Raw genomic sequence first — 14,356 nt, forward strand, 5'->3', positions numbered from 1 at the left:
CTATAGAAACAAGTACGTAAATATGGTAGTAGGCACTTGATTGAACAGTTTAGGTTTTAAAGGTATTTGGAAACCTTCTAGGGAAATTTTATTTACTTAAAAATATTCTAATTCCCACTATGTGCCAAGCACCAGGGATACAGTCGTCAGTAAAATGGATATGGTCCCTGTCTTCCTTGAGTTTACAATAGTCAGGGAAGACATATTAAACCAAAAATTGCACAAATAACCTTAATTGTGTGAAGTGATTTGAAAGTAAAGTAGCAGGCTCCGTGTAACAGGCGAATTTAATCTAATGCAGGAAGTCTTGCGTAATGATTTAGTTGTCACAACCAGATTTTTCTCCAAAAGGTTTCCGGCTATCATGCTTTAATGGTTTCTAACCTATGTTCAACTTGTTATAGTAAAATCCCAAGTCTTACCTGAGTAAATTTCATCCTTTCTAGAAAAGATTCTGGTTGTGATCAGTCACTAGCAGTTATGGACTTAACATCAATAGTAGTCACTCCTAAATCAGCAGGTCATTTCGCCCTGACATGGTACTAAATCCCCAACAGCATTCTTGACTCCATTTTTGGATGTGTCCCGGACACCTCAAGCCACCTGCCATACCTTCCCTCCCTGCAAGAACAAAACAGTTATTCCTTCTCCACCAGGCTTCCCTATTCATGTTCTTTCTTTCAGTCAATCAGATGAACAAATCAAAACAGCATTAGACAATATTTTTCTAAAAATTATTTGTCATAATTGACCCTTTATCTCCTTCCTTACTATGCCCCTCCCCTCCTCACAGTGCAAACCTTCTTTTGGATTCTTACTGTCTTTGTAACTGATCTCACAATTTATATTATACTCTTGTGTGTGAACTACCTTTTTGGGGAACAGACCATACATTTTATATTTTCATACCTCTTTGCTGACTAGTCAGCAGGTACCAGTCAGCAAATAATGGGTTTGATAACATGTCACATAGGCTATGGCACAGCAAGCTACTGTTTACAAAGCACTTAGGAAATTATATCTTTTGTTCCTCATATAAATCTTGTGAAGGAGGTGGAATCCCCATCTGTAAACAGATGAGCAAAATGAGGCTCAAATATGTCAAAAGCTTTCCAAAGATCACAACTTCTAAACAATAGTGACGTTATGAAAAAGAGAATGCTACAAAATGATCCAGTGATAACCTCCCTCCACATTTACCAAGTAAACTATTCACTCTTTGGGGAAGCCCTCTTTAAATCCTATCTTCTCGTACCTCCACTTAACCTCAGTTTTCTCTGTTGAAGTGTGAAAGTAATTGCTGTCCATTCCATGGATTGTTGGAAACATTCTATACACTGTCCAAGAGGGTAGCCAGTAGCCACATGTTTAATTAAAATAAAATAAAATGTAAAATTCAGTTCCTCAGCCACATTGCAAGTGACAAGTGGCTACCGTGTTGGACAGAGCAGATACAGAACATTTCCATTATTGCAGAAAGTTCTGTTGGCCAGGGCTGTGCTAAAGCTAGGACTTGCCAAAGGTCAGAGAGAGCAGTATGACGGAACTGAAAACCCAGGCCAGGGTCTGGCAGGTTTTGAGTGAGAAGAGTCAGTGAGTAAGTGGGAAGCAAGCTGGCCTTTGGCACAGTGACGTCACAAAGCACAGCTCACAATGGCTCCAGAACACCTACACTCCCAGACCACCCTCCCTAACTCATATCTGGCTTCCTGACGCCTCTGCACATGTAGTTCCCAGAGCTGCTATTTTATTAAAAATGTCATCTTTATTTTCATCCTCTATCTGGAACATCATCATAGATTCTCTCTCTCTGAGCTCGATATGGAATTATCTACAAGCAATTCTTCTGGGAGAGACTAGTGCGCCTCAGCAAACAAATCTGGGGCTACTGGATAATCTTGCTCCGGCTGTGCAAGTTGTCCTAGGGATTTCCTTTTTGATTTTGTTGGGAATAGGAATATATGCCTTATGGAAACGAAGTGTTCAGTCAATTCAGGTTATACTCCTTTGTTATGGAAAAATTTAAATAGTTCATAAACTGAAATTTGATTAATTCTCTCCTATATTGCTGCCACCCAGTTTTAAGATCATGCAGATGAGCAAGAGTGAACCCTTGTCTCTGAAGTTGGTTGAAATTAGGTTATCCTTAAAAAGTTCCACCAGTTAGGATTTTGGTATGAAAATGCTCTTTCTTGCAAGGATCTTTGGCTTGTCTTATAATAAAATAGATCAAAGAAGTTCATAACCTGAGAAGGCAGCCTTACCCCTAAATTTATTTGATCATGTATTCATCTTTGAGTGTCTGACTATGTGCCAGACACCGTGTGGGGTACTTTTTATAGAACAGGCACCACACATATAAGTGGGATCTTGGGTTTTGCCTTCCTGTTCTTACTGTGCCATTGCTCTGTAACTAATAAGGAGACACGTATATTTATTTAGTCATCGTAATGTTTTCATTATTTCCTTGCTTTAACAAAATAGGGCTCCATGAATATACAGGAGTTTGGGGGGGATAGGAATATAATTGCCTGGGATTATGAGAAATATTTAGGATTTTACATACTTCTGTTTAATCACCAATAATAACAGCTCTATTTACAACATGGTTAAAATGCTTTGAGAGTCCCAACAAGTCCATGAAATGGGTAGAGGTTATTTTCATATGATAAACAAGGAAACTGAGGCACATTGAGGTTCAGCCTAAATATAAGGAGGCAGGATTTGAAGAGGGCTTTCTTAAAGAATGCCTGGCTTACTTGGTAAATGCTGCGGGGAGTTAATACTGGATCATTCTGTAGCATTCACTTATTTTCATATGTCACTACTGTTGAGAAATCAGCCACCTGCATTCGCTTAACCTTTCAAAACCCTGTATGGTAGGCAGGGCAGGGATTATCGTCTCCATTTTGTAGGTGAGGGAGCTCAGTTACCACTGACTCAAGTTGACATAGCTTGTCAAAGCCAGCAAAACAGACTGGAACCTAATTTTTAGGATTCCAAATTAAATTCTCCAAAAATCTCACTTAATATAGTCCAGCTGAACTAAATCCCTAACGGATCTGTGTGTCAACATATTCACATATATGCATTTCAATTAGCTAAGAGTATAAGGCAAAACACCAAACTCTTAGCTATAATTCTGGGCTCTGCTCTTGTTTGGTTAATGTTTATGTAACTCAGTCAGAAAGATGAATTCGCAGCCCTCCGGACATCTCAGCCAAGAAAAAGAGGTAGTATAACAGAGTGGTTAATAGGCTCTGGAGTCACACTACTGGGCTTCTTGGTTTCACCACTTGCTGTGTGACTGGAGCGCCATCACTTAGCTTCTCAGCCCCAGTTTCCTTATCTGTAAAATGGGTTTGCTAATAGTGCTTCCCTCGGGGTTTTTGTGAAGAGCAGAGGAGATACTGCATGTACAAACTCAATACATAATAGTAGTACTTATTATAAGGAAAAAGATGATTGTTTTTAAGTTTTTTCTTATCCTGATCCTGGCAGGAATCTCTCATAGCACATTAAAAACATTTTTTTTCCATGCCTAGTTTTTCAGACTGCTGTGTCCTGAGAGAATATACATGGAAGTCAGAATTCCTGGATTCCAGTCCTGGCTCTGCCATTTCCAAGTATATGACCTTGGACAATGACAGAGTCCAAACTGGAAGGTATCTAAATGGTTATCCAGTTCTGTTTGTTCCTACATAAATAGGTCATGCATAAGCAAGGAAATTCCTAGCACAGTGCTTTGCACGTGGCAAACTTTCAGCAAACGATGTCTATTATTATAGTTTATTAATTAAATGCAAATAATCCTGACCTGCCTACCACTCCATTTTGTGGTGAAGATCAAAAGAAAATAGGTGTGAAGATGCTTTGTTAAACACAAGGCTTGGCATAGGAATGAGGGATTATTGTTACTGTTAGGGTTTCGTTTTGCACCTACAGTAAGCTGTGTCACGTCACATGAATAAACAAGTAACGTTCAACTTCTGTTGTTTTATTTTAGAAAATAGCGTTGTTTGCAATCACACTCTACAGACTTTACAAGCAGGGCTCAGAATTTTTTCAGGCTTTGCTGGTCAACCCAGAAGGGACTGGTTTCCCAGTTCAAGACAAAAATATCTTCCTATCCTTGGGTCTGCAAGAGAAAATTCTGAAAAAACTTCAGACGGTGGAAAACAAAGTGAAGGACCTGGAGGGAATGATCATTTCCCAAAAACCTGCCACGAAGAGGGACTGCTCCTCTGAGCCCTACTGCAGCTGCTCGGACTGCCAGAGCCCCTTGCCTACATCAGGGTTTACATCTACATCTGAACTGTGATGGACTCCAATCTTTTCCAGAAAAGCACTTTCCCCCCACTCATGTGTGCAGTGGTATATCAATAAAGGTAGAGAACTATATTGAAATTACTTGGCCAGGACTGGCTCTCTATTCAACAGGGCCCAGCTTCCACTTGTGTCTGTGGTGGGGTCATGTAGGGGATGGTGGTAGTTAAAAATGTCTGAGACTGTGATGCCCACTTGGCAGGCTGGAGACCAGAAACAGCCACATAGAAAAGGAGCCCATGAGAGTGGGAAAAGAAGGGTGAGTGGTTGCAGACGTGGTCTTGAACTCCGTGCTGCAGAGGTTGCATTAGACACAATAAAAGCAGCAATAAAGTGCTATTAAGGGAGGTGCAGTGGACTGTCCTGGGGAGGTAGGCTAGCCCGTGGGCTGGTCTCTGACCTAAAGGTGGTCTGAAGTCTCCCTGCATTAAATTATTTAGTAGGAAAGGGTGAGGCTGGCCATAAAGGACATTGTTTAATATTATTGGACTTTTACGAATTCTTACTGTGCTAAGAAAGTATTGTGGGTTTCTTTTGTTTTGTTTTTGTTTTGCTAAGAAAACAGTATAATAATCCTTGGGAATCTGTCCTGAGTGCTTCAGGAGCACAGGTTGGACAGGTAATTTCAGAACAAGGAATTATAAAAATTGTAGGGGGGAGGGTGTAGCTCAATTGGTAGAGCGCATGCTTAACGTGCATCCAGGTCCTGGGTTCAAGCCCCAGTTCCCCCATTAAAATAAATAAATAAGTAAACCTAATCACCTCCCCCGCCCAAAAAAATCACACTGATAAGGATTTTAGTAAGAAAAAAAAGAAAAAAAAAAAAAGAACAGGTGGATAATTAAAAATTGTAATACACAGCAAGGGTCATATCATCTGAACTTAGGTGAATTCTCCTCGTCTGAATCCCAGGTTAGCAGGGAAGGAAGAAGGGAGGAGGCACCTACCTGCCATTCCACTCAATGGTTGCCCCCCGCCATGAGAAAGATGGCCTGCTGGGGAGATGGTAGTAGATGGTCCTCTCAGTGGGTCTCAGATGGCACAACCCTTATACTGTGTGTGCATTTTTGCACCATAAATATGATTACAGTCAATGAAACACTTTGTAACTGAAACCTAAATGAAATATTTTATTTGGTGTGCAAATAAACAGCAATTTATGGCCATAGGGGAGGAAAACTGGCTATGCTGTTCAACAGGAGACAATATAGCAGTCTCCCAAGTAGCATCTTCCTAAGGGATTTCCACAGGTAAATTTTTTGTTAGTTTTATTTATTTTAAAAAATTAAAAGAAATTTTTTTTAATTGAAGTATAGTCAGTTTACCATGTTGTGTCATTTTTTGGTGTACAGCATAATAGTTCAGTCAAACATATACTTACATATATTTGTTTTCATAGTTCTTTTTCATTATAGGTTACTACAAGATATTAACTATAGTTCCCTGTGCTATACAGTGTAAACTTATTTACACAGGTAATTCTTTTTTTAAAATATTCTTTTTTAAAATTATTCGGGGGGGTGGAGGTAATTAGGTTTATTTATTTACTTATTTTTGGAGGAGGTACTGGGGATTGAACCCAGGACCTTGGGTATGCTAAGCCATGCACTCTACCACTTAAGCTATACCCTCCCCCTGCACAGGTAGTTCTGATCATAATTTTTGTCCAGTGCATGGGAGTTAAAACGCAACCCCCGTACAGAGATAAGACTTTACTGTATAGTGCACTGTGCCAGGTGAATACAGGGTGGGGCCAGGAAAAACCTTGCAGAGGAAGTAACGATGAGTTGTCCCATAAACGGTTATATAGGTAGACAGTGAAATGAAAGTTATTCCTGCTGGCGGGGTCATCAAGGAGCCATATAAAAAAAGAGGATGGCTTGCCTGGAGAACAAGGAGAGTTTCAGGGTGGCTGAAGAACTGGCTATTTCCAGAGCTACAATGAAGGATTTTTGGCTTCGGGGAAGGACACACTAACTTCATCCTCAAATCAGCTTTAATTCACAATGTAGTGAACAGAACAGATGGGAGTTATCGACAATGTGCATTAAGACAGTGTAGGTGGGAAGTTTGTTAACTACGCTGCTGAAGGAGTGCCACGCAACCTTTTAAAGTCAATGCCTTAATTTTTTTGTGCTAAATTTCAGTGCCTTCCTGCATAGTTCCAGTCTTCTTGTCTTGGTTACCACTCTGAGGTATATCAGATACAAGTGTCAGAAGAAGGGCCTTAAAATTCAAACCATACTGTTGGGAATGGCCCATTGTAGGCTTTTAAACAGGGGAGTAACATAAGTTTGGTAATCTGGGTGGGAGACATAGAATAGAATGAGCTAAATGCAAAAGATAAAACAGGCTGGCTGCTCCTCTTGGGATGCAGTGGGGTAGAAACTAATGGGGGTCACCTTTTTCCTGGCTCTTATTTCCCCCAAAAAGATGGGTGATTTACACCACAATCATAAGAGACTGATACCAAGTATTAGTTCCTAGTGGGGGACCAAAGCACTATGTCCAGGGCATCAATTAAGAGATCTTGGATCAGGAGGGACAATATAGCTCAAGTGGTAGATTAGAGCACATGCTTAACATACACAAGGTCCTGGGTTCAATCCCCAGCCCTCCTCTAAAAATAAAATAAATAAGTAAAACTAATTACCTCCCCCTCAAAAAAATGAAAAAAGACATCTTGAATCAAGGCAAAATAGGGAAAGGACTTGAGAGCCCCTTTGTCATTCAGGTTGGATGGGATGTCACACCAGTGTCCACCAGTCCAGGGAGGAGAATCCTTATCCGCCAAATTCAGTCTCTCACATTTGACAAAACAGGACAAGAGCCTGTTTTGGGGCTCCCATTGCAGTCTCCACCCAGACAGTCCATCTGCTACCACCATCTTTGTGCAAAGGGGAACACATTATTATTCATGTTCCATTATTCACTCCTCCATCCTTCCTACCACCATAATCTAAGCCACCATCTCTCACCTGGATTCATGAAATGGCCTCCTAAATGGACTCTCTGCTTCCATTTGTGTCCTCACTCAATTTATTCTCTAAACAGTAGCTCAAGGGATCATATTACTTCTCTGCTCAGAGCCTCTCAATGGCTTATTATTTTGCTCTGAGTAAAAGTCAGATTCTTAACCAAAAGACTGTGTATGATGGCATGATCTGTACCCCCCTCCTTCTTAATTTTTTTCACTCCTTCCCCACTCACTATTTCTCAAACACGCTAGGCATTGTCAGACCTCGGGACTTTGAACTTGCTGTTCACTGTGCAAGGTACAGATTCCTCAGACCCATGTGGCTTCTTTTACTTTTTTGGGGGGTGGGGGGTCTGTGCTCAAATGTCAGCTAATCTTGTAAGCAGATCGGGTGGAGGTCCCTGGAGAAAGAACCAGGCATGGCTTTCTTGACATAAGAGAAGACATTTTAGGCTTAAGCCATTTTGTGGGCTAAGCCTGCTCACAGTGCTTATCTTTGAACAGGTCTCAGTAATAATGATCTTAAGGGAACAAAAGAAGGAAGGAACCAAGGAAAAACAGTCAAGAAACAATAGTTTAGCAATAAAACAAAGTCCTAATTCCTCCTCAAGGGATGTACCTAACAATCTGATACATATCTTTGAGTTCTGCAAGAACCAAGGCCCCCTCCCAGGTGGAGAGTGGTAGCTACAGGCTAAGATTCCAGACTGGTTGGAACCTAAAAAATGGTGATGGTGACTTTTTCTGACCCTTCTGACTTCAATCAACTGAAGCTTGGACTCTGCGGACCTCTGCCTCAGTTCTATGCTGAGTTCTCCTCTGCTCAAGCTCCTTCATAAATATGCATGTACCCATTAGCCTGAAACTTCCCCAGTTTTGCTCTTCAAGGAGACACTGCTTTGGGAAAGATCCCTGGTGCTCTCCCTACTTGCTGCAAGTGGTAAATCCTTCCTTCTCCCACCTGTTGGCTTGGTTGTGTCTCTTGGTTTGACACCCACTAAGAGGTGACTCAGTTTTTGGGTAACAATCTGAGAGAGCTTCCTTGACCATCTTATATAAAATAATGCTCCTCATTCCAACACACTGCATCCCTCTTTTGCTGCTTTTTCTTCATAGCACTTATCACCACCTTTGCTTTTACTGTTACTTATATGCTTATTGTCTATCAACCCCTCCACCCACCCCAGCTGTTGTCGAAAAACCAGCCTCTGTACTCCGATAGCCAAATTGAGAGTTGTGGGCAGAGTTTTGCGAGGATAGAAAAGAACAGCTTTATCACTTTACCAAGCAAAGGGAGTCACAGCAGGCTAATGCCGTAAAGACTGTGAGCCCATCTTGGGGAGAGGGTCCTGGGGTTTTATGGAAAAATGGGAATAGGAGGGTGATAACAATCAGAGTATAAGCAGGGGCTACATTCCTTTCATCTTGATAAGAACTTACTGTTGTTATGGAGGAACTTAGGAGGGTCTGCCCATTTTCTTGAGGTTCAGTCCATGACCTTCCTAGGCTAAAAGGGTAAGTTATTCTAAGAAAAGAGTGCACAGGGAGGAGAGCATGTTAGTCTTAAGATCAGTTTAGCTAGAAGTACAGGCCTGAACCACTCAGTAGCCATTTTGTTAGTTCTCTTCTCTTTCAAATCCCAACTGTCAGTTCATCCCTTCCATTTCTTTGGAAAAAGGTAAATGGGTGCTGATCTTCTCTGGCTGCTTCCTGCTGAACTGGGGCATCACCTGGGGATTCTTCCAATGGAAGGAACGAACATGATCATACCAATTCTTAGGAGGTTTTTTACAAGGGTCTTAGTGGCCCTTTTACAGAGAAGAGGAATACAACAAAGTATAAGTCGAAAAAGTAAATAGGCTCCTAGAACCATAACAACAGGGAGAGAAGGAACTGAAATATCCCTGAGAAATAGATCTTAGTTTCTGGGGAATCCAGGAAAACAGATTGGAGAACCAATTTGAGACTCTCGACGTGGCTTCAGCAGAGTAGGCACTGGAGTCATCTCCACGTGAATCTGACTTCTCATATCTTGGAGGAATGCTGTGCTACTGGCACTTCATCTGGAATCAAAGTACAACGTTCAGTGTGAATGACTACACAGGTTCCAGCCCCCTCCTGGAGGTGGTCGGGACATCCAGAGCCAGTTGATTTTGTAACAAACAAGAAACGGGGCACACAGAAAGGATTTGTGTCAGGGAGGATCCCCATGGGGTCCTGCTATTTCACAGCCCACTAAGGATGTAAATTTCAGGAGTGGAAGGAGCTTTGTTTGGTTCACTGTTATATCACCAGCACCTAGAACACTGGTATTTAGCAGACACACAATATTTGTTGAATAAATGAGTGAATTCCACCTTTGGCTCTTAGAAACCTCATACCAGCTTCCTGATCCCCCACCTCCTTAGATACATGGTGACAGATCAACTATGATGCAATTCTCCCAAGTCTGGGGAACCAGTAGCTAATCTTTATTCGGCACTTATTCAGAGCCAGACACCTGATTAAGAGCTTTACACGATTTTTCTCATTGATCCTCACAATATGAGGGAGTATACATACTTCTATTCTCGTTTTACTGATGAGTAACTGATGCACTGAGGGGTTAAGTTGCTTATATGTGGTGCAGCTGTGATTAGCACTCAAGCAACCTGACTCTAAACCTGTGCTCTTACCCACACAGTTTGGGTGGCAGGAACTTCTGTGAGGCTTTGGACTAATTGCAGCAGGCTGAATAGACCCAGACAGGTGAAGACAAGACTGAAGAGGGCACAGTAATGATGGTCCAAGAGAGCATTTTGGAAAAAGTGTTTATCCCCTCCTATGTTTAAGCTGACATCTAAAAGTTTTCAACATAAATTTAAATAGTAGTAATGGATGTAAATTCTGGCAAGTTGTAAATAATGACAGTTTAAAATAAAACTGTTATTGTAACTGACTGTACTTCAATAAAAAATAAAACTGTTAAATCGCTTTTTATAATGTATCCAACAGACTTCACATAACAAATGAATAATCACCAACATCCATTTAAAATTACACGAATGAGCTCTTTAACATTCATTAATTCTATACTGCTCTTTTATAACTTATATTTGCTCTACTCCCCCATAAAATGTTATCCCAATGCAATAATTTTTATTTTTGAAAAACATTTTGTTGATCACATCCTTGCATAAAAAAATGTTTGTGTTAAAAGTAAAATTTTTAAAAATTTCCTGAAATTGCATGGCTCCATGTATTAGAAAGAATTCTTCTGAACTGAGTAATCATTACTATTAGCTGCTCAAAATGACACTATTAGAAACTTTGGTAATACATAAATGTAAAAGGTAAAATCCTACTGGAAATGCATCTCTCAGTGAGATGACTGGAACCTCCCCACCAATTAATTCATGTATCTGAATGACTTGTTTCTTACTGCTAGATAACCAGGGTTCACTTTCAATTTTATTTATTTTTTGTCTTCATAGATACAGTTCTGAGAAGTATTATTCACATAAATTGATGGTAATACTGGTAATTTTGTTAGAAGAATATATTCAATTATTTGGTTTTGTGGACAAAATAAAATGTTACTTATCATTTCAGTAAACAAAGAATGTTGCCCACCATCAAGCCATTACCTACTGCAGCCACACTCACGGTGTGCCCTGTGGGGAACTCAGGATGGAGAAAACCAGGATACCAACCCTGGACTGTTAAGATGCCTATCAAAGGAATAATTTCAATGAGCCTAGACTCTTGCATCTTCCTATACATAAATAAGAACTAAAATTATTGGCCCGAGATGCTTGGGGGTTTTTTGTTTGTTTGTTTGTTTGTTTGTTTTTTGTGATTAGCACTCTTTGGTGTTCAACTACATGTTTTTTTTGTTTTGTTTTGTTTTGTTTTTTCCAGGAAAAACTCAATATCCTGGCTCCTCCCTTAGCCCTTTGGAACAGTCCCTCAGAGCTATCTGAGAGGCTGCCTTCCCAGGCTTTGGTCTCAGAAGCATCCTTGAATAAAACATAATCCTCAACTTTCAGGTTTTGCATTTTTTTCAGTCGCCAGGAATCCAATAGTGTTCCTTTATCAGCTGACAGTTCAATTAGATCCACCACTAATTTCGTTCAAAGCAAAGAACTGGAAACCATCTTACTTGCAAAAAAATTTTTGTTGTCCTATCATTAGAGCCCACTTTCTCAAGTGACTTTTAATTATACTAATTACTCTCACTGAGAGGCATTTAGGAAGAGTTGAGAAATTCGAGATATTGTTAATTGCAACACATCTTTAGCACTGGAAAATCACCTTAATTTAAATGTAAGTTGCAGCTCCAGATTTAGCTCAACTTACTGTAAGTATGCAAATTAGCAACGCCAGTGTCTTCGTCAAATCAACTAAATAAGACTTATCTTAGGTCAGAAAAAATTTCAAGTCAAATCAACGTGTAAACAGGCGTTGCTGTAACCACATTTCATTTCTGAATTTCAAGGCAAACATGGCACGGGAGCTCTGACATGAGTTTGTTCCTAGATAAAGCAAAGCCCTTGCACTTAAGGTATTTCTAACCTACGCTATCCTTGCTTTTCCCCAGGGCATACACTTTTGGGCAAAATGCCTCCTCTGACTTCACTTGGGATGGAAGAGGTGAGATCTTTAAAAGAAAATTCTCATTACTACCATCTACTCTCTAACATGCCTGAATTCAGTACAGGCCAAAACACTGCACTTATAATGCCCAGTCCCGCTCTTAACTATCCCTTTAGTCTTAAGGTATCCCAGGCATGAACACACTACGGCCTGAGTAGCACCAGTTCATGGGAATGATTTCTAGAGCCTGGGAAGCCGGCTCCTCTCCCGTTCTTCCCAGCTACCTCAGGGTGGGGCCCACTCCGTCCGTTCCCGCTTAGCCCCGTCTATCAGTGGGCTGGTCCTGGCCGCGGAAAGTATTGCACAGGCACCCGCCAGTGCAAGCTCCGGAACGAAAGGAAGAAACTGCTACTCGCTAGGCTAGAAATCGGAGAATTTCGCCGCGCTGCCAGGCCCAGGAGGGAAAGCGGAACCCTCAGAGGAACCAGGGGTGAAGGGGAGGGGGAAGAACGTTGGTGCAACGCAACTTAGCGTGATCAGGCGAGGAGCGGGAGCAGAGGCTGGCGGAGGACGGAACTCTGCATTTGGGCGCCCGGCCTCCTCAGGCCGGAAGTGAGGAAGGCGGGGCTTGCCCTGTTCCGGACTCTAGGCGGCCCTAGAGGGCGTTAGCCTGGGGAAGAGTGTTTGTGTAACACTGCCGGCTGAGCGGAGTGGGTAGGATGGGGAGAGTGTCGGTTCCGTGGCGGTCGGAAGGGACGGATAACGCTGTGACACTGCGGGGACACTCTGAGGGGACCGGTGTTGGTGTGGCACCAGTGCATGCTGAAGGAGCCGGCCGAACCGGGTGGCCATGGGGGTGTGGGCGTCGCTGGACGCGATGTGGGAGATGCCGGCCGAGAAGCGTATCTTCGGAGCCGTGCTGCTCTTTTCCTGGACAGTGTATCTTTGGGAGACCTTCCTAGCACAGCGGCAGGTGAGCCTAGACAGGGCCCACCTGACCTCCGACACCAGCTAGCTGTAGGCCAGCCTCGGTCTCGACCCCAAGTCCCTGGATGAATTGCTGCGGCCCCAGCACCGGCCTCGACTTTATGGGTTCCTACTGAGCCTCCTAACTTGCCCGATGGCCGGGTTGGCCTTGAGCGGATCTGGTGCCTCAGGACGTTTTCCGCAACGTGATCTTGGGACCCAGGCCGCTTAGGGCCTAATGAAAGGGAAGGCAGGGCTGCAGCCTTGTCAGGCCTGAGCTCTGTACTTGCCCCATAGCTTCCTTGGGATTCTCGGGCCCACACTTAACCTCTTTTAAATTTGGCACCCATAAGCCTTCAGAAGGAAGATGCTAATATTTTAGAATCACAACTTCGACATTTCTTGTCACGCTCAACCACAGGACTAGGAAATCACTTTCTGAAAATAAAAGATTTTGCAGTCCTTCCAAGAACCTGAACTCTTTACTTTAAAAAAAAAAGTATATTTGTTTTTGCCCAAAGAACAATATTTTCTTAAAAGCGTCTTTATTGTTTTTGGTCAAACAGTAAAGTAGAAAGTAAAAGTTACTTAATAACAGTTCCTTGAAGATAATCATAATTAACAGTTTGATAGATTAGAGATTTGAACTTTTAAATGAGATAGATTTTAATTGAACACTTTGTCACATTCTTTCACTGCTGGTTTGCTTTACCTACGTTCTTCTGTTTTGTCACTGAATTATTTCAACCATGATGGTGAGGAAACTCTTTTTAACTGCTGGAACCTTTTTCATGAGCATTACAATCCTTTTCCTCTGCAGTTTCTTCTCTCAGTTTACATTCTGTATGAATCTTTAAATTGAAATTTTAAATTTTTCTATATTTGTCAATGTCTGGGTTATATCTAGATCTCTCTCTCTTTTTTTTTTTTTTTTAGTCCAGGATATTCAAAGAGGTGTTAAGCTGTATAGTACTAGGTTCTCTGACTAGCTCTTTAGGATAGCTTCATTAGTACAGAATCTTGTAGGCCTAGAGAAGATCCTTTGCATAATGTAAACACACAGTAAGTAGTGCTTAAGTTGGGGGTGGAATATTAAACAACTATCTGTCTTACTTTGATAACAAGCCTAGTAACAGTAACTACTTTTCGATAATGTCTTCTTTATTCATTTATGTTTTAATGCCTCTTACCAAGGGTTTGGTAAGGTGCCCAACCATAGAGAAGTCATTTGTTGTGAAATCATTGTAGAAGATGCTATCCATTATATTGTTTGGCATATGTTCCTTGTATTGTGTCCCATGGGCTGAAATTACTTTATGGAATTTAGTATAATGAGAAAGTTTGTCTTTCTTGAAGACCTGATCTATTTCTCTCATGCCTCGAATTTCCCTTAATTGGCTTCTAGGACCAAATTAAATCACTAGCCATAATATCTGTTAATACTCATGGTTAGCGCATTTACTTCTTTCTTCTGTCCATGAGTTTGTTTTCTGTATTGAAGGATGTATGTTA

At 41.4% G+C, this 14,356-nt stretch overlaps 2 protein-coding genes across 2 annotated transcripts in view; both read left to right on the forward strand.

Moving 5' to 3' along the window:
• The first annotated feature begins 24 nt into the window (after positions 1–24).
• On the forward strand, positions 25–4,407 carry TMCO2 (transmembrane and coiled-coil domains 2). Its single transcript, XM_006188042.2, has 2 exons — positions 25–1,996; positions 4,007–4,407. Exons 1-2 carry the CDS (start codon positions 1,757–1,759, stop codon positions 4,319–4,321), a joined length of 555 nt encoding a protein of 184 aa, XP_006188104.1. The 5' UTR covers positions 25–1,756; the 3' UTR covers positions 4,322–4,407.
• An 8,168-nt stretch (positions 4,408–12,575) lies between these two features.
• Positions 12,576–14,356, forward strand: part of ZMPSTE24 (zinc metallopeptidase STE24) — a 38,252-nt gene continuing 36,471 nt past the window's right edge. Inside the window, exon 1 of the mRNA XM_006188043.2 lies at positions 12,576–12,851. Coding sequence (XP_006188105.1) covers positions 12,729–12,851 — 123 coding nt within the window. The 5' untranslated portion in view covers positions 12,576–12,728. The remainder of the gene's footprint in view (positions 12,852–14,356) is intronic.

Source organism: Camelus ferus, chromosome 13 (assembly GCF_009834535.1).
Source record: "Camelus ferus isolate YT-003-E chromosome 13, BCGSAC_Cfer_1.0, whole genome shotgun sequence".
Classification (NCBI taxonomy): Eukaryota; Metazoa; Chordata; class Mammalia; order Artiodactyla; family Camelidae; genus Camelus; species Camelus ferus.